Raw genomic sequence first — 20178 nt, 5'->3', positions numbered from 1 at the left:
CACCAGTTTTATAGCTCAAATTCATTAGAGGAAAAGCCATTCTCCAATTGATAAGCTATCAAAGAATGTGCATAGGAAACATAGTAACACTCACATGAAAATGTTCAAAATCTCTAGTTATCAGAAAAATATACTTTCTCCCCTTCCAAAACCCTTACCTCCTGTCTTAGAATCAACACTGCATATTGTTTCCAAGGCAGAAGAATTATAAGAGCTAGGCAATGGGGGTTAAGTGACATTAAGGTCAAATTTGAATGTAGAACATCACACCTCTAGGGCTGGCTTTCAATCCATTGAGCCACCTAACTTCCCTGAGAAATGTACTTTTTTAAAAATTATGATTCCTCTAATAAAGTGGAGGAATTCCATGTGAACTGGAACAACCTCCAGGAAGTGATGCAGAGCGAAAGGAGCAGAACCAGGAAAACATTATACACAGAGACTGATACATTGTGGTACAATCGAAGGTGATGGACTTCTCCATAAGTATCAATGCAATTTCCCTGAACAATCTGCAGGGATCTAAAAAAAAATACTACCCACAAGCAGAGGATAAACTGTGGGAGTAAAAACACCGCTGAAAAGCAACTGCTCGACCACAGGGTTGGAGGAGATAAGACTGAGGAGAGACTCTAAATGAACACTATAATGCAAACTCCAACAACAGGGAAATGGGTTCGAGTCAAGAACACATGTGATAACCAGTGGAATCATGCGTCGGCTATGGGAGAGGGAAAGGCGGGGGGGGGGGGGGGGGGGGGGAGAGGGGAGGAAAAGAAAACGATCTTTGTTTCCAGTGAATAATGTATGAAAACGACCAAATAAAATAATATTAAAATTAAAAAAAAAATTATGATTCCTCTAAATATCCATCAAATTAGCTAAGAAGAAAATGACTTGAGGGCTCTCACATTTACAAGCTGTTGTGACTGAGCAAAGTCACTTAATTTCTTTGAACCTGTTTCATCTATAAAAAGAATAGAATAAAAAAATAGGGGGCATCTGGGTGGCTCAATGGATTGACAGTCAGGCCTACAAAAGGGAGGTCCTAGGTTCAAATCTGGCCTCAGATACTTCCTAGCTGTGTGACCCTGGGCAAGTCACTTCACCCCCATTGCCTAGCCCTTACCACTCTTCTGCCATAGAACCAATACAGTATTGATTCTAAGGCAGAAGGTAAAGGGTTTAAAAATAAATAAAAATAACATAAAAAAGTAAGCCTGTGATTCTTTGTCTTGGTTTTGAATCTTCATTCCATCCCTTAAGTATCTGTATGATCTTGGTCAAATCACTTAATCTCTGTGGTCAATCAAGAAACATTTATTAAAGAACTTCAGGCCCTGTGCTAAATGCTGGGAATAGAGACAAAAATTAAAATATGCCCTTCACAAATTTCCATTTTATAGGATGACATATAAATTTGTACAAGATAGTTAAAAGTTAGGCAGCCCTGGGACAGGTACAATTGGCAGTAAATGCATTCCAGGCATGAAAAGAGTGATGTGTAGAAGGGAATATTAAAAAGATCAATTTAGCTAATGTCTAAACAGCTAGGTGGCACAGTGGATAGAGTGCTGGGCCTGGAGTCAGAAAGATTTGAGATCAGAACTGGCTTCACATCCTAGCTATGTGACTTTGGGCAAGTCACTCAATCCTGTTTGCCTCAGTTTTCCTCATCTGTAAAATGGGCTGGAGAAAGAAATGGCAAACCACCCCGGTATCTCTGCCAAGAAAATCGTAAATGGGGTCACAAAGAATAGACAGGACTGAAAAAGACTCAACAGACTGCATGCATGAAGTAATGCATAATAAGACTGGGAAGGTAGTTTAGAACCAGGCTGGAATGGGCTCCCAGGTTCCAAAATAATTGATTTTCGTGATAACAGCGTTAGCAATATCGCTTTGGTAACTGTGTGGAAGTCGGATTGGAAAGGAGAACCGGGCACAGAGAGACCAGTTAAGAGGCGATTGCAATAGTCTAGGCGAGATGTGGGTCATCAGTTTCCTTCTTTGTAAAATCCGGGATTGGACGAAATGAGCTCTCAAGTCTCTTCCTGCTCTACACCTACTGTCCTAAATAGGCTCTAGTGAACGGCAGGTGGCGCCCGCAGACAGGAGGTCTCGCCAGCCGCTCCTTTAAGACTTCCGTCTGATTAGAGGCCTCAGGACCTTCGAACTCATCCCGAATACTCGAGCGGCGCCACTCCGACTCTCCGCAGAGCTTGGCTGCCCCCCATCCGGAGTGCACGTGCAGCGAGGAAGGCAGAGCTGCTCGATCTCGGCTTCCCATCTTCCAAGACTAGACAGAAGGGATCTTTAGCCGTCTGCTACTCCAACTCCAGAGCTGAGGGGGGAGGGGAGGACGCCGGCAACTGTGGCCAAGATCCCAGGCTCTCTGCAAGCCTGGCGCTCCCTGGCCTCCGGGCTCGCTGCAGGACCGCGGCCACCCTAGGGATACAATGTACGAGCAAACGGAGCTGCATCGGGGGGCAGGGCCAAGGTCAAGATCAGAGCAAGACGCGCCCCGGCGCGCAGCCGCCGCCGGGGAGCCGCAGCGCCGCGCTCTACGTCCACGTGAGTAGAGGAGCGCCGGCCCCTGGGCGGGCTCCAGCTTTTGCCCTTACCCCAGCCCCAGTCCCTAATCCTGCCCCTGCCCCAGCACCAACCTCTACTCCTGCCCCCAGATCCAGCTTCAGTCCTGCCCCTGCCATAGTTCTGGTCCTGTCCCTGCCTTTAGCCTCAGCTCCAATCCCTCCTCCAGACCATGCTCCTCCTCCAGGACTGCCCCTGCCCAGCCCCTATTCCTGCCGAGCCAGGCTCTCAGCCGGAGCTCCAGTCCCAGGTTTGGGACAGAAGCTCAGAGCTTCTATCAGTCTGGAAACTGGGAGCCCCTTCCCTCTGGCCCTGGGGGGGTAAGGGGGGACGGAGCGCGGTAACTTGTTTGTAAAAATATTTCAATAACCATATTTCAGTAGCACTAGTTTCCTTTAGAATCCTATGCATATTATTTTATAATTTAAAATATATTCCTCTGGCAATCAATTTGCAATTTGTTTCTCCTTTTATTAGGATGCAATGCCCTTGAAGACAGGGACTGTCTTAGCTTTAGTATTTGTATCCCTAGTGTAGATAAGTGCTTGACACCCAGTAAGTGCTTTTTCATTCTTTCACTTATATTTATTCCTCTCATCCAGTCTGGAAGGAAGAAAGAGGTGGCCTTCTCAACTGTGCCAAGCCATTTCACTTGTACCCTTGATTCCATCCCCTCCCATATTTGCCAGCGATCCCCACTATTTTCCAACTCCCAGAATCGTCAACCCCTATCAAATGATTCCTTCAAACATGCCCAGCTGCCCGCCTGCTTAAAAACCTTCATGTTCTTCACACACACTGCTCTCATCCTGCCTATCTCCAGCATACCTGCTAACTACAGAAATGCCCCAGGGTTCTATCTTAGACTTTCTCTTTTCTCTCTCGGAGACTTCATCAGCATCTGTGGGTTCCATTAGAATCTCTAAGTAAATGATGACATCTATGATGTTTGTGTGTGTGTATGTGTAAAATCCATCAAATATCTACTGGAAAACTCCAACTGGCTATATCCTAGGCATTTCAACCAATCATCCTATCTATCTATCTATCTATCTATCTATCTATCTATCTATCTATCTATCTATCTATCTATCTGTCTCTGTCTGTCTATCCATGTCCATTTGTCTACCCCTCCTTTCTCTGTCTCTCTCTCCATCCGTCCCTCCATCTATCCATTTATCTATAGAAAATAGAGCAGCTAGATGATACAATAGCTAGACTACTAGACCTGGAGTTGGGAAGACATAAGTTCAAATCCAGCATCAAACTTTAAGTAGCTATGGGACCTTGGACAAGTCATTTAACTTCTGTATGCCTCCATTTTCTCATCTATAAATGATGATAATAATAGCTAACATTCCTTTAAGCTTTACAAAATGCTTTAATCCTTAGATTAAAACAAAGCATGCATTTAAAAAATAGTTATATGACTATATGTAAGACATAAGTCACTAGGATGGGAAAGAATGCATACTTCACAGTTGCCTCTCCTTGAAGGAATCTGGGAGTGGAGGAGGCTCCTGGACCCAGGGCAGTCCTAGGTTGGGAGAAAAGTAGGCCTGAGTTTTGGAGATGTTTAGATGGGGGACTGGCTGCTTCTCGCCTTTCCTTCTCCTTGGCAACTAGCATATTCAAGGGCATTTGTGAGCATTGGAAAACTGGGATGGGGAAGTGGTAGCACTTCTCAGCTGAGCCCTAGAAGAGGCTGAGTAGTGGGAGGTCACCTGCCTCACCCACCCTCCCTCCTGTGTACTCTCTCAGTGGCCGTACTGTGAGAAGCGCTGCTACTATTGTAATTTCAACAAATATATCCCCCGGAGGCTAGATGAGGATGCCATGCGGACATGCCTTGTGCAAGAGGCAACAACACTGCTGAAACTCAGTGGGGTGCAAAGGTGGGTCCCTTGGAGGAAACCTTATGGTGAAGGTGGAAAGATGGGAAGTGAAGGGGAGGAAGCTGGGGGATCCCTTAGATCACTTCACTGGCATTTTCTAAGAATCCCTGGGAAGGGAACAGGAAGCACAAAGCTGGGGTGCTTGGGGGCACTTGCTTAGGTTTCATCTCATTCTCAAACCCATCTCCTTTCTAGGATCAACTCTGTGTTCTTTGGTGGGGGGACACCAAGCCTGGCCAGCCCTTACACTGTGGCCTCAGTGTTGGAGGCTATAGCCCAGAACACCCACTTGCCAGCCAAGGCTGAAGTGACCCTAGAGGCCAATCCTACCTCATCCAAGGCATCAAGGCTGGCTGCCTTCCAAGTGGCAGGGATCAATAGAATTTCCATTGGCATTCAGGTGACTACACTTCAGTATTCCCACCCCCCTGCTCTGCCTCCCTGCTCCCCTTCTTTTCTAGACCTCATTGCCGGGTAAATTGGCCGAGTCAGACAGCTTCCTACCCTGCTTAACTTTTTTTGGTGTCATGTTCCCCTTGAGCAGACTTTGGACCCCTTCTCAAAACAATGTTGTGAAATGCATAAAAAAAGACAGATTCTAAAAGAAACCAATTCTACTAAAATGTAGTTATCAAAACATTTGTTAAGAAAACAAGTTCACGTTGGAGTCAGAACACAGATGAAAGCATACAATTTTTCAATTGTTTGTTTGGGTTTATGATTTGGGGGTTTGGTTTTACAAGATTACCCATTTATAAAAATGAACACTTTGGGAAAATAATAAAATTAATAGAAGGAAAAAAGAAAAGTTCATAGACCTCGGGTTGAGAACCTTAGGATGTCTTACTTTCTTACGTTTCTTGAACATACCCACACGTTGACACATATTCACATTTCACACATACACACACTCATACCCACACAATCACAATATACATTCACACACTCACATATACACATTCACAATCACATACACATTCAGACACACTCACACATACTTGTCTCCAACCTTTCTCTTTCTCTTTTTTTAAATTAACCTTTACCTTCCCTATTCACCAATACTGAGTATCGGTTCCAAGAGCACTAAGGGCTAGGCAATGGAGATTAAGTGACTTGCCCAGGGTCCCACAGCTAGGAAGTGTCTGAGGCCAGATTTGAACCCAGGACTGCGCATTTCCAGGCCTGGCTCTCTATCCATTGAGCCTGCCCCCAACCTTTCTCTTTTTTAGCTTTCTCCTGGCTCCCCATACTCACATCCATACCTCCTCAAGGCCAAACTGTGTCCTCCACATCCTTGGCAAGCCAGGCTACGGTGCCTCCCTCCTCTCCCAATCCCTCGGTCTCCTCCTTTTCTTCTTCCAGTCCTTAGATGATACAGAGCTCCAGCTGCTGGGCAGGACACACTCGGCGTCCGAAGCCTTGGGCACCCTGGAAGAGGCCCGGCGTCTGTATCCAGGGCGCACCTCTGTGGACCTCATGTTCGGCCTCCCAGGGCAGCAGGTGGAACCGTGGCTTGGGCAGCTGCAGGAGCTGCTTTCCCGCTGCGATGACCACGTCTCTCTCTACCAGCTGACCCTGGAGAGGGGCACGACGCTCTTTGCCCAGGTCCAGCGAGAGACCCTGCCCTCTCCCGACCCAGAAACTGCGGCTCAGATGTACCAAGATGGGCGAGAGGTCCTGAGGGAGGCAGGCTTCCGCCAGTACGAGGTGTCCAACTTTGCCAGAAATGTGAGCCCTTCCTCGGGACTATGGCGCTGGATGGAGGAGCTGACCCTTGTTCTGGGGGCAGTGAGGAAGAGAGGGGCATGGGGGAGAAGGGAAAGGGGGAACCCTGGGGAGGTCCTCCTTCCTTGTCTGTCCAAGGATCCCTGGCCCAGGCATTTAGACTGGGTGGAGGGATTCCCTAGGCTGGGCGTTCACATCCCCCAGTGGGAATGGGCCGGGGCTGTCTCCCCGCCGCACTGACTGTTCCTTCCCTCCCTCTTTACAGGAAGCTCTCAGCAGCCATAACTGGACCTATTGGCAGGGTGGTCAGTACATAGGTGTGGGCCCTGGTGAGTTCCGTGACCAAATGGGAAGGGCAGGGTGGAAGAGCTAAGAGGGATATATATACTCCTATTTTATATCTATAATATATAATTACAATATAATGTGTCACATCTGTTATGTATGATACATAATATAGAATTACATATCCCACCTATTATATGATGTTATATATTATGATAAGTATATACCACACCTATTACATATGATATGTGTAATATTACACATGTAATATAATGATCTACATGAAATGGAATTATAATATAGTATTTCATGATACTGATATTCATATGATATATAATTATATATCACATCTTTTACATGATGCTACATATACTTATAATAATTTACATATTTTTAAATGTATAAAATCCTGTCTTAGGGGCCCATGGGCGATTTGTGCCTCAGGGGGATGGAGGGAGCCTCCGGGAAGCTCGCATCCAGACCTTGGAACCTGACAACTGGATGAAGGAAGTTTCAGTGTTTGGACATGGCACCCGGAAGCGAGTGCCCCTGGGAGAGCTGGAGCTGTGAGTATTTTAGAGGTGAAGCTTTTCTCTCCAAGGCCACCCACCCCCATAGGCTACCCTATCCTTAGCATTATTACGGATTGCCCTCCCCTCTCTGAATGGGCTTCCCCTCATGTGGGTTGTTGTTCAGTTATAGCTGACCCTTCGTGGCCCCATTGGGATTTTCTTGGCAGAGATAGTGGAGGGGTTTGCCATTTTCTATTCTGGTTCACTTTACAGATAAGGAAATGGAGGCAAAGAGGGTAAAGTGACTTGCCCAGGGTCACAAAGCTAGTAAGCGTCTGAGGTCAGATTTGAACACAGGAAGAGGAGTCTTCTCGGCCCCAGGCCCAATATTCTACCCACGTTGCCACCCCGCTGCCCCATCCGTACCTACCTACTCTCAAACACACAAGCACGCTAACTGTGGTGTGTACGTGTGATTCGTATAACTCTGTCTGGCTCTGTTTCAGACTGGAGGAGGTGTTGGCTCTGGGGCTGCGCACAGACATCGGAATCACTCACCAGGTAAGGTGGCTGAGGAGAACTGGCTTCCCGAGTTGGCTCTGCGCCCCTGCCCGCTCCAGGGCCTTCTCTGCCACCCCGGAGACCCTCCGCTGCCCACCACTCAGTCACACGCACTATTACACAATGGACATCCTCCCCCACTGAGCCCGGGCCAGATCCAGAGGAGGTTTGGGGGTGTCACAGGGGCTCCCCCTAATCTCTCTCCAGAAATGAAAGTAGCAGATGGAGCAGCATCCAAGGCTGGGAATGAAGGGGCCCCAGTGGAAGGAAAGAACTCCTCCCAGGCCTAGCCTTAAGGCACCCCAAGTGGGGAAGCAGCAGGGATGTCAGCTTGATCCTGAATGAATGTCAAGCTAGTCTGTGAAGTGGGGGTGACATCTTAGATTCATGAATTCCTTTATTCATTGCACAGAGTGTATTAAGTTCCTGTTTTGTGCTAGGCATGCAGGAAGGTCAAAGACAAAAACAAGGCACGGTTCCTGCCCTTGAGAAGCCAGACACACGAGAGAGGACAGGGAAAATAGATGGCACAGACACAAAGCAAGGGTTCGGGGATTTTAGAAGAGGTCCCTTCCTGCTGGAGGGAGCAGGGGTGGCTTCATGGCAGACAGGACTTCTGAGCTGGGCCTTGAAGGATGTAGGATTTCAGTAGGTGGGGATGGGAGGGAAGAGGGCAGGGACACCTGGCAGGAAGACATTCTGGGAGTGAGGAACAGTGTGAACAAAGGTGGGAAATTGAGAAGTGAGTTCAGGGCATGATGAATACTTTGAGTAGAATATAGATCATGAGATACAACAGGAGAAAAGAGATTTGGGAGTCAGATTGTGGAAAGCCTTGAATGCCAGAATCAATAGTTCTGACTATTTTTCAGAGACCAATGAGGAGCCTTTTTTTTAACAGCAGGCTTCATCAGGACCAATACATCTGAAAGATTCATTTTCTTTGAGGTGCTGGATATTGAATTAACCCATGCAAGAGATGATAAAGACACTACATGTGGTAGTGGCAAGAATGGTAATTCTACGCATCCAGGGAGAGTCGATAAAGGGAGGAAGGAAATTCACATTTATTAAGCTCCTGCTATGTGTCAGGCACTGTGCATGTGTTGTTAATTTCAAAACAACCCTGAGCAGTAGGTGCTGTTATCCCCATTTTACAGTTAAGAAAACTGAGGCAGACAGCGGTTAAGGGACTTGCTCAGGGTTACAAAGCTATTGGAGTCCAAGACTGTATTTAAACTCAGGTCTTCCTGCCTCCTGGCCCAGCACTGTGTCCACTGTGCCACCTAGTGGCCCTTCCTAAGGAGTTGAAAAAGATTCTGAGGGGAGGAATCTGGGTGACTTGGACATTTGTGATCCCATTCATAGAAAGTCCAGGAACAGGAGTGGATTTTAAGGGAAATGCTGATGAGTTTAGACATGAGATTATCACATGAATTCTGTATGAACAGCCAGTAGTGGATTTGTTATTATGAATTTATAATGGGTGAAATGAGTACATTCTGTGGAAGAAAATAGAGATTGACTAGTGCAGGTTATCTGGGCTTTAAAGATTGTCGTTACTGGAGGCAGCTGGGTGGCTCAGTGGATGGAGAGTCAGGCCCAGAGACAGGAGGTCCTGGGTTCAAATTTGACCTCTGACACTTCCTAGCTATATGACCATGGACAAGCCAGTTAACCCGATTATGTAGCCCTTCCTACTCTTCTGCCTGGAACCAAATCACAGTATTGATTCTAAGGCAGGAGAGTTAGGGTTGTTGTTTTTTAAGTTTCATTGTTTAGTAATTTTTCAGTTGTGCCTTCATCACCCTATTTAGGATTTTCTTGGCAAAGATACTGGAGTGGTTTTCTATTTCCTTCTCCAGCTCATTTGACAGATGAGGAAACGGGGTCAAACTGGGCTAATTGACTTGCCCAGGGTCCCACAGCTAGCTAGTAAGTGTCCGAGGCCAGAGTTGAGGTCTTCCTGACTCCAGGCACAGGCATCAGTGTTGGGAATTAGGAGAAGGGTAAGAGTAGAAGATCAAGGGTCCAAAGAAGTTTAGGTTGGTAGAATTGCTGATTTGGGGATCCAGAAGGAAGGGAATCCAGAACAACAATGAAGGACTGAAGGAATAAGGAGAGATCCAAGGACTGGAGGTCACACCAGGAGGCTCCCTATTAGTGAGGGTGGAGAAACAGAGAGGGGAGATTGTGATCAGGGCAGGGAATTTCCGGTTTCTAGGAATGGGGAGTGGATAAGTATCAGGAGATGGAGGTCTGTGGCTGTCCTGGTGGCTGGCTTGACTCTTTCCAGTCCCTCACTGTCTGTAGCAATTCAGTTGCCAAGTCTTGTGAGTTCCTCTGTCCTCATTCTGTTCCCTTCTCTCCAGATACATGGCCAACCACCCTAATTTGGGTCCTCATCACCTTTCACCTGGATTGTTGCAATAGCCTCCAATTAGACGCTGAGATTCCAATCTCTCCCTTCTCAAATATGTCCTCCACACAGCTGCCAGAATAATCTTTCTAACACACGTCTCTCTCTGTGGTTCTCCTACTCAGGGACTCTTCAGGGACACCCTGTTATCTCTAGGATAAAATACAAACTCCTCCCTTGGCACTTAAAGCCCTTCACAGTATGTCCCCAGCTTATCTGCCCAGATGTATTGTATATTATCCCTTTTCATGTACTTTGTATTCCATCCAAACTAGCCTGCTTGCTGTTCCCCAAACTTGGAACTTAATAGTCTACCTCCATACCTTTATACTGACTGTCCTTCATATATTTTCTCCTCTCCACCCCTTACAATTCCTAGGTCCTTTCAGAGTTCAGCTTATCGCCTCTGGAAAGATTTTTGTGATCCCCAGCATAGCCAGTGCTTTCTCCTTCCCCAGATTATCATGTACATATTTATCTATTTTCATGTTATAGCTCTTCCCAACTACCCCTAAGGCAGTGTGGTGGAGTGGTTAGAAAGGCAGCCTTGAAGATGGGGGCTCTAGTCATCTCAATTACATTCTGGCTATGTGACCTTGGGCAGTTCTCTAAGGTTATAACTTGTAGAGAAGGTGCTTGCCTGCATTGAAAAGAGGATTTCCTCATTGGGAATGAATATCTAATACTAATGAAATCATAGGTCTGGTCTCTCTTCACCCTGCCCTGTCCTTTTCCCCCACCCCACCCCAAAATCCCAGTAGAATACCAATTTTATGACTTCAGGGACTCTCTTTGATTTTATCTTTGTATCCTCATATTTTTTAATCCTGAATATTATCTTTGTTTTTTTTAAAACCCTTAACTACTATCTTAGAATTAATACTAAACAGGGACAACTAGTTGACTCAGTGAATTGAGAGGCAGACCTAGAAACTAGAGGTCCTGAGTTCAAATCTAGTGTCAGACACTTCCTAACTTGAACCTCTATTGAACCCCCATTGCCTAGCTCTTTTGGGGGGTCAGGAGGGCTAGAGGCACTTATTTGCTTAGGTCTTTCTGCTCTTCTGCCTTGGAACCAATACACAATATTGATTCTAAAACAGAAGGTAAGGGTTAAAAAAAAAAAGAATCAATACTAAATTTTGATTCCAAGGTAGCAGAGCAGTAAGAGCTAGGCAATGGAGGGTTAAGTGACTTGCCTAGGGTCACATAGCTGCGAAGTATTGAGGCCAGATTTGGCCTGGTGTTCTATCCATCATGCTACCTAGCCACCCCTGTATATTATCTTGTAGTTATTAAGTCCATTTTTAAGAAATTGCTTAATAAAAATCTGGTAAATTAGATTAAAGAGATTGGCTTGGTTTTTAGAAGGGTCATTAGCATGAATATTAATAATTATAGGTCTAAGAAGTAGAAGGGGAACAGAAGTTAAGAAGTAATAGATAACATGTGGTACCTTCCACCTAATCCCTAGAATCAGAGCGAGCATTCTCATCACTGTCCTCCAACATTTACTGAGTTCTTACTACTTGCTGGGCAACAGATTAGGTTTTGGGGGTGGGGGGAACAAAACCAAATAGTGAAACAAGGAAGGATAACCATGAGAGACAAGGTGGAGAGGAAAACTGGATCATATGTGGAAACTGTGGAGGAAGCATGGCCTGGAGATCACTCCCTCATCATTTTCAAATTCTTGGCACATGTTGGCTCATCTTCATGCTGGGCTCTGAGTTGCTTGGATGAGATGTCAACAGGCAACCCACATATACACAGGGTGAGGCATAGTCTAGCTATTTCCTGAGGATCTGCCCAGGTTTCCTCCATGATGCACCCTGACACAATGCTAATACTCCCGCCTTTGGATATGGGATGACACCATCCCCAGGGGTGAGGAGTTGGGGGAAGACACAATACTGACTGTCTTCTCCAGCACTGGCTGCAATTTGAGCCCCACTTGTCCCTGTGGGAGGTGTTTGGGGAATCTGAGGAAGTGAGGGAGCTTCAATCCCAAGGTCTTTTGCTGCTGGACCCCAGGTAGGCTGTGAGGGGGCAAGGGAGGAAGGGAGGATGTGGAGGGGTGGCAGTTTGGGAGGACCGGAGTGGCAGGGCCATGGGGTTGGGGAATGGGGGAGGGAGGACTGTTATCTCATCTCCTTGCTGTTCCAGAGGACTCCGGTGTTCCTGGAAAGGGCTGGCTGTGCTGGATACTATTCTGCTGAGACTCCTCCTCCAGCTCCAGAATGCCTGGGAAAACAGGTCTCCTCCCACCTTCAAGGTCACCAAGTCAGGAGCTGCCTCCCCAAGAGGCGATTCATGTTTCAAGTATGACTTGGACTAGGTGACCTCAGAGGTGCACGCCAGCTTTAAAACTACGGTTCTAATCTTGGAGAGAGCAGGATGTGCCAATTGGGGGGAGGGGCAGGGACCAGAATGAGGGTTAGCCTTTTCCCTAACCTTTGATGGGGAATTGGAGGGATGAAAGCCATGGTTATTTCTTGGGCAGAAGGGCAGCTAGGTGGTACAGTAGATAGAATGCTAGACCTGGAATCAGGAAAACCTGAGTTCAAATTCAGCCTTAGGCACTTCTTAGCTATGTGACCCTGGGCAAGTGACTTAACAACTATCTGCCTCAGTTCCCTCCACTGTAAAATAGGGATAATAGGGACTGCTAGTTGCTCTGGGGATAGAGGGTTGTGCTTGGAAACAGAAGATCCTGGGCTCAAATCTGGCCTCAGATACTCCCTAGTTGTATGACCCTGGGCAAGTCACTTAACCCCTGTTGCCTAGCTATTGCTGCTCTTCTGCATTGGAACCAGTATTTAGTATCTATTCTAAGAGAGAAGGTAAGGGTTTTAAAAACAAAAATAGGGATAATAATAACACTTACCTACGAGGGTTATCATGAGCATCAAATGAGATAATTGTAAAGTACTTAGCACAGTGTCTGGCACATAGTAGAGGCGTAATAAATGCTTATTCTATTCTCCTTCCTTCCTTCCTCTCTCTCTCTCTCTCTCTCTCTCTCTCTCTCTCTCTCTCTCTCTCTCTCTCTCTCTCTCTCTCTCTCTTCCCTTACCTTCCATCTTAGAATTAATATTAAGTATTGGTTCCAAGGCAGAAGAGTGCTAAGGGCTAGGCAATGGGGGTTAAGTGACTTGCCCAGGGTCACACAGCTGGGAAGTGTCTGAGGCCAGATATGAACCCAGGACCTCCCATCTCTAGGGCTGGCTCTTAATCCACTGAGCCACTCAGCTGCCCCCCTTCTTTCTGTTTTAAATATTCTTGGTGTCCTTCCAGAGGCTATGACTAGACATCCACTGAGGGGCAGAGATTTGTGGAGTTGTAGCCAGGCCCCTTCCGAGCCTCTCAGAACCCCTGGAAACATGAGAGCTGTCAGGTCTAACAGAGGTTCTTTAACCAATCCCCCCTTCCTTCCCCTCTTCCTACTTATCTGACTCTCCATTCTTTATACCCATCTATACCCCAAACCCTTAAGTATGATGCTTAGATGTATTGGATACCCGGGCGTTTTCCTTAGAAGTTGCTGGCTCCAAGAATATCACTAATTCACCATGGTGTGAAGTAGAGGAGCCCTTTAGAAGTGGCTGGTCAGGAGGAGGGCAGGAGGCCTTTTCTTGTGGCCAGGATTAGGGGACAGAGGCAAACAGACGCTACCACCCCATACTTCCCCCTGGATTGAAGAGGGTGGAGAATATGCCTTAGATTTATTTATTTTTAAAACCCTAACCCTCCATCTTGGAATCAATACTCTGTGTTAGTTTCAAGGCAGAAGAGCAGTAAGGACTAGGCAATGGGGGTCAAGTGACTTGCCATAGCTAGGTAGTGTCTGAGGCTAGATTTGAACCCAGGACCTCCTAGCCTAGAGACTTCCCAACCCACTGAACTAACTAACTTCCCCCCATGCCTTACATTTATTTATTTAGACCTTTATTTTGGCAAAGTTTATCGCATATATCCACTTTCTCTTGGCCTTTGCTTTTACTGATTTTTTTTTATTCTTAATTTTGTTTTTGTTCAGTCATTTTCAGTTGTGTCTGGCTCCTTGTGACTCCTTTTGGGTTTTCTTGGAATGGTTTGCCATTTCCTTCCCCAGCTCATTTTACAGATGAGGAAACTGAGGTAAAAAGGGTTAAATGACTTGCAGAGGGCCACATAGCCAGTAAGAATCTGAGGTTATATTTGAACTGAGTGTTCCAAACACCAGACCCAGCACTCTAACCGCTGTGCCACCTAGCTGTCCCTTCTGAACTTACCCCACACCAAATAAAATGAACACTTCCACAAACGTTATAGGATAGAAGGAGAGGATTGTACCTGAAACAGAATTTCTGTCATGTATAGCTTGCTTTTATTTTTTAAGTGTATAATAAATCCAGTGTATTTAACTATCAAAGCTGTCCTGCTTATCTCTTTGCTTCCATTCTCTTCTGGGCATTCAAAAAATGATTCAGGGACCCTCTTTCCTTTTTCCTTCTTGTTTTTAGTTACCTGATTAATATCTCTTTTTTCTTCCCAATTTCCCACTCCAATATTGGGAAAGAAGAAAAACAAAAATCTTGTAACAAATATGCCTAGTGTTATAAGTAAGAGAGCAGATGAAGTGGGTCTGCAGGGAGATGCAGAGGCAGAGTAAAAGATTCTGGAATTCTGCATGGGAGAGGTGAGCTGTTCCTAGGAGATAGTTGGGCTTGAACTTCTTCACACACAATCTGTGTGAAGTCTGACTGGAACTGCATATATACTACTTAAAAACCATACCAACCATCACCCCTTTCTAACTATTAGTAGATAGTTTCCTTTTTTATTTCTCTATATGGGTTCTAAGGCAATCAATGGGTATATTCTGACATTTCATCAGAAATGTACAGAAAGGCACAATTTCAATTAGCTCAGAGCCCCCACCCTAGTTTATAAGTAACTGAGAAACCTCTTTTCCCATATTTTTTTCTCTTCTCTCAATCTCAAACCCCCTTGTCTCATAGGCTTAAACATCAGTATTCTTGCTCATACAATTTATTAACTTTATAACAAATGATAAGGCCATTAAAAGTTATGTTTTTGACATTTCCTCAGAAATGAACAGAAAAACACAATTTCTCTCAATGAGCTCAGAGCCTCCACCCTAGTTTATAAGTAACCAAGAAGCCTCTTTTCCCATGATTTTTTTCTCTTTCAATCTTAAACCCCTTGTCTCATAGGCTTAAACATCAATATTCTTGCTCATACAATTTATTAACTGTAACAAATATTGTCATTAAACGGTATGTTTTGACAAATAGAAAAGCATTTCTCTCAATTGGTTCTGAGCCCCAACCCCAGTTTATAAATTAACCAGAGGAACTTCTTCTCCCATAAGCTTTTTCTCTTCTCTTTCAATTCAACTCTCTAGTCTCATAGGTTTAAACATCAATAGTCTTACAATTTATTAACTATGTAACAAAAATAAAACAAAGACAAACTGAAAAAGACATTTACAGCATGTCATAGTAAGAAAAGCGAATAGTCACCTTTTTATTCTCCAAAAACAGGGGAAAGAAATATGGACCAGAATCCTTTCACCAACATGATCTCAACTCTAGGAATTACTCAACTCTACAAACGCAGTTCTCTAAGGATGGCAGACTAAGTTACCCAGGAATCCTCTGCCTAATGTCTCTTCATAAACTAAGCATTGAACTAAGTTCTCTAAAAATATCTTAGTCTCTCAGGAAAGAAGTTCTCTTAGTCCTAACTCTCTTGCCTCTCTTTTTCAGTCTCTCACCACGACAGTTAAATCATTTAGGTTACAATAAAGCCAACTCTTCCCGCAGGATTCTGCTCCGTTTTTCTTAAAAATAAGGTAACACTAAGGTTATATTTGGATTAAAACTTGTCTCTAAGCTCTGGGAAGACAGGGACTATTTCACTCTTGTCTTTGTATTCCAATTGCCAGGCACAATGCCTGCCACATAACATTTGCTCAATGCACGTCCGTTGTCTGATTAAAATATTTGAAGAAGGATTCTTCTAACCTGAGTCTTTCTGATTCCAAGTCCAATGCTTTCTCCACTAAGCCACACTGCCTTTCACAAAGACCTTTTGCCATTACAGAGGCATAAGGGGGAGTAATATGGGCATTTGTAATCCTTTTCTATCTTTTCCCATTTGTCCACAGAACGTGTGTCTGGTGGTAGAGTGCTAACATGTGCATGCTTACAAAGGCCCTTTGTCACATTTATCTCTTTTGATCCTCACAACCACACTGAAGTAGGTGTGAATATTATCTCTGTTTTACAGATGAGGAAACTGAGGCTGGGAGATGTTAAATCATTTTCCTAGGGGGGCACAGCTAGTAAGTGTTTGATGAAGAATTCGACCTCTGTCTTGCTGACTCCATTTACTGCCATACTGCCTTGCATGAAGGCTTTTTGCCAGGGGGGGAGGCATAAGTGGAGTGGATTCTTAAACCTTATCTTTCCTTTTCCCTTTATCTAGAGAACGTGTGACTTGGCAATTGTTATTTTAATCTCATAATAAACTCACCCACTGCCAACCCTGGTCACCATCTTGAACCTGGCAATTTGTCTTGGAGATTCTTTCTAGACTGCGAATTTCCGTGGGGGTGGGGGCCGGGGGGGGGGGGGGGGGAGACTGGATTTTTAGGTCGAAGCATCAAAGTCAGCCTATGGAACTTATCTCAGAATCCTGGGTCTCGTGGGTAGAATGTGGACCTGGCATCATTGTGTCTCCCCTCTCACCGGCCATCTTTGGGTCTTGATAAATAAATGAAGGTCAAGCTGTGAGCAATTGCTGCCATTAGATAATTAGATATGCCCAATCGTGCTCGGGTTCCTCCCAGCTGCCAAGACTCGTGCCACCTGAGATGTGCTGCTGGCTAGCCTCCCTATGGCCTGAGGCAGGGCAGCTTCCTTTCTTCAAAGGGCCAAGAGGCACTGGGCCAGGGTGAGGGCCAGAGTTGGTGCTCATTAGGTTTGGCTTCTAGTGATTCAGGAGACATCCAATATTGTGTCATTTCTGGGTCCTGCCTTTTCCCCTCCTACTGTCATCTCTCCCACACCCAGCACTTCCACTAGAAGGAGCAGAGGGTCAGATTGGAAAGGGGAGGGCTGATCCTGGGTCAGGTCACCAATTTTTGCTTCTCAGGTTTCCCTGATCCTCTAATTCCAAGGGTTCTTACTGCTACCCTCTGGACATATACAAGAGGATGCTTACCTCACACTTCTCTTGAGAAATAATTTTTCAAAATAGACTTTTATTGACCTCTTTTGTTTTTACATCAACTAGATTTTTCCACCATATCTCTTTTCCTTCTAAAGAACCATACCCAATAAGAAGAACTTTTAAAATGAAAAATTTTAATGAACAAAAATCCATTTTCTCTTCCTCTGCTCATTCTACTCTACTCATTTAAAATAGGGAAGGTGGGGGCAATCCAGTAACAATCATATGTAGTCAAGCAACACCACTTCCCCACATTGGCCATATCCAGAAAAGTATGTCTCATTCTGCATCTGAGTCCGGTTGGCATGTCTGGAATTATGGTTGATTATTGTGTTGACTTGGGCAGCTAGGTGGCACAGTAGATAGAGTGCAGGGCTCAAAGTTGTATGGCCCTGGACAAATCACTTAACCTTGTTTGCTTCAGTTTATTCATCTGTAAAATGAGCTGGTGAAGGAAATGGCAAGCCACTCTAGGATCTTGGCCAAGAAAAAGCCAAATGGGACCATGAAGAGTGGGACCTGGCTAAAAATGTCTGCACTCACCAGTGTTCTTAAGTCTTTCAAAGAGGTTTGTCTTTACAATGCTATTAGTATTTTATAATTTGTTCTCCTGGTTCTGTTTACTTTACTCTGTACTTAGTTCACCTCAGTCTTCCTAAGTTTCTCTAAAACTAACTGCTTCATTATTCCTACCACAATGTATAATTATAGTAATATGTATATATTATATATAACATGTAAGATCTATGATATATAATAACATATAGTTTAATAAATATTATATATTATATATAATAACATACAGTTTAGTAAATAGCAAAAACATTTTTAAGACAAAAGCCAGTGAGCATTTTCTGCACAGTTCCATGGATATGCACTAAGAGATCCATAGTTCTGGGAATAAAAGAAAGACAAAACCTATCCCTGACTCCAAGGAGATCACATTTTAACAAGGGAGACAACATACAAATAACTGTAAATACTAAATATATACAAGGTAACTGGAAGGGAATCTCAGAAGAAAAACACTTCGAAGTGGACTGGGAAGAGGTTGGGACTGCATATGCTCTGGGCAAATGCCAGGAAAATGGAATCAAACTGAAGAAAACAAAAACAAAAAGCCATTCAATACATTTTTACAAGGTCATCTATAAGGTCGCACATTCATAGCACCCCTGGAGGTTCCCGCCACCATTACGGAGGGCTGGGTATTTGTGTCTTCTCCTTCCTTCTTTAGTACCAATGTGGTCACTAAATCATTTTAGTTAGCCAAGCCTTATCACAAGACTCCATTTATAAATAAAAAAGTAATATTATCTGACTTGGCAATGGTCTTCTTTTTTTGTTTTTTTAACTCTTACCTTCAGTCTTAGAATGAATACAGAATACATAATTAATGCAGAGCAGCAAGGGTTAGGCAATGGGGATTAAAGTGACTTGCCCAGGGTCCCACAACTAGGAACTATCTAAGGTCAGGTTTGAACCCAGGACCTCCTGTCTCCAAGCCTGGCTCTCAGTCCACTGAGCCACCCAACTGCCCCAGACAATGGTCTTCTAACTATTTAGCACAATGTTCTTTCCAGTATACTAGTGGTTTCCTACCTTTTTGAACATTAGGATCCCTACATGATGCTTTTAATATCTGTGAATTGAGAAAATACATGACAGGAAATAGGTTCCTTGTAATTGCTCTATGACCAATTGGAGACCACTTTACAAACTCCTGTATTTTACATCTAATTCTCATTTATTTCAGGTCCTTTCCATCTTACCATAAATAAGAAAAGCTAGAAAAATGAGTTATATGTAGGAGGGGGCAGCTGGGTGACACAATGGATGAAGTACCAGGCTCTGGAAGACCTGAGTTCAAATCTGTGGCCCTGTTTGCCTCAGTTTCCTCATCTGTAAAATAAGCTGGAGAAGGCCATGGCAAACCACTCCAGTATCTTTGCCAAGAAAAGGGGGAGAGATGTGGATATATATGTATGTATACATACATACAAATATATGTAGATTTATAAAATTACAGAATTACAGCCTAAAACTCTTTTTATACATGAGCTTTTAAAAAATTGTATGTGTGATGACCATGACATGGAGAGTATGGAAATACATATTGCATGAAAGCACTGGTATAACTTATATCAAACTACTTACTGCCTTAGGGGAGAGGGAAAAGGGAGGGAAGGAGATGATCTGAATTGAAAAATGTTCAAAAACAATTGTTAAAGATTGTTTCTACATGTAATTGAAAAAAATAAATGTAATAAAAATTCCCTTTCATTAGTTGTCATGGGCAAGGCCCACTCTCACTCGTGACTCCAGGGGTTCCTGACATGTGGCGAATGGTCAAGCAAGAAAATAACAAACGGAAGACAACTGTATATTTTATGGCCATGGGCATACTTTGTACCTGATAGCTGCTCCACCATCCCCAGGCCTGGTTTATTTTTATACCCATTTTCTTGGCACACAGATACATTACCTAACACACGTCTAAATTGAGATAATTGGAAGTGATACATTAACTTTTAACAAATCATTTGATTAACATTCTGTATTCTTGTATTGTGATTAAAGATTCTTGACAGAATAAAGGCTTCACACAAGAGAGATGATTTTGTCACAGATGGCTTAATTTTTTCATTACCCTGTGAGGAGCTTGAGCTTATAAACAATCAAGGAAATTTACTTGTTACTTTTAATAAAAAGAAATAATCAATCAGAAATTCTTAAAGACAATTCAACAGTCATACCATTGAGGTTGAGAGGTACTGGGAACACAATTCAGATTTAATATTAGACTGATCATTTTTCAGGGTTTACTAGGGAGTTTCTCAAGGGGAAGAATCAAGTCACTGAGGCATGATGAAGCTTGATGTACCTGCATGTTTTGTATGGGCCTTTATGATTGATTTATATGCTGGCTCTATGAGAATAAGTTTCT

At 44.1% G+C, this 20178-nt stretch overlaps 1 protein-coding gene across 2 annotated transcripts; it reads left to right on the top strand.

Annotated features, from left to right (window-relative positions):
* Window positions 1–851: 851 nt before the first annotated feature.
* Window positions 852–14403, top strand: RSAD1 (radical S-adenosyl methionine domain containing 1). 2 transcript variants are annotated; one of them, XM_007505765.2, is made up of 9 exons: window positions 852–2574; window positions 4354–4487; window positions 4683–4887; window positions 5850–6215; window positions 6478–6541; window positions 6916–7063; window positions 7516–7570; window positions 11920–12023; window positions 12156–14403. In XM_007505765.2, the coding sequence occupies exons 2-9, from the start codon at window positions 4429–4431 to the stop codon at window positions 12325–12327; spliced, it is 1173 nt and encodes a 390-aa protein (XP_007505827.2). In that variant the 5' UTR covers window positions 852–2574; window positions 4354–4428; the 3' UTR covers window positions 12328–14403. The 2 variants fall into 2 exon arrangements, with proteins under 2 accessions (XP_007505827.2, XP_056672634.1); XM_056816656.1 differs by lacking the exon at window positions 11920–12023.
* Window positions 14404–20178: the final 5775 nt, after the last annotated feature.

This window comes from Monodelphis domestica, chromosome 2 (assembly GCF_027887165.1).
Source record: "Monodelphis domestica isolate mMonDom1 chromosome 2, mMonDom1.pri, whole genome shotgun sequence".
NCBI classification, from domain to species: Eukaryota; Metazoa; Chordata; class Mammalia; order Didelphimorphia; family Didelphidae; genus Monodelphis; species Monodelphis domestica.
This window is presented reverse-complemented; position numbering and strand designations above follow the sequence as displayed.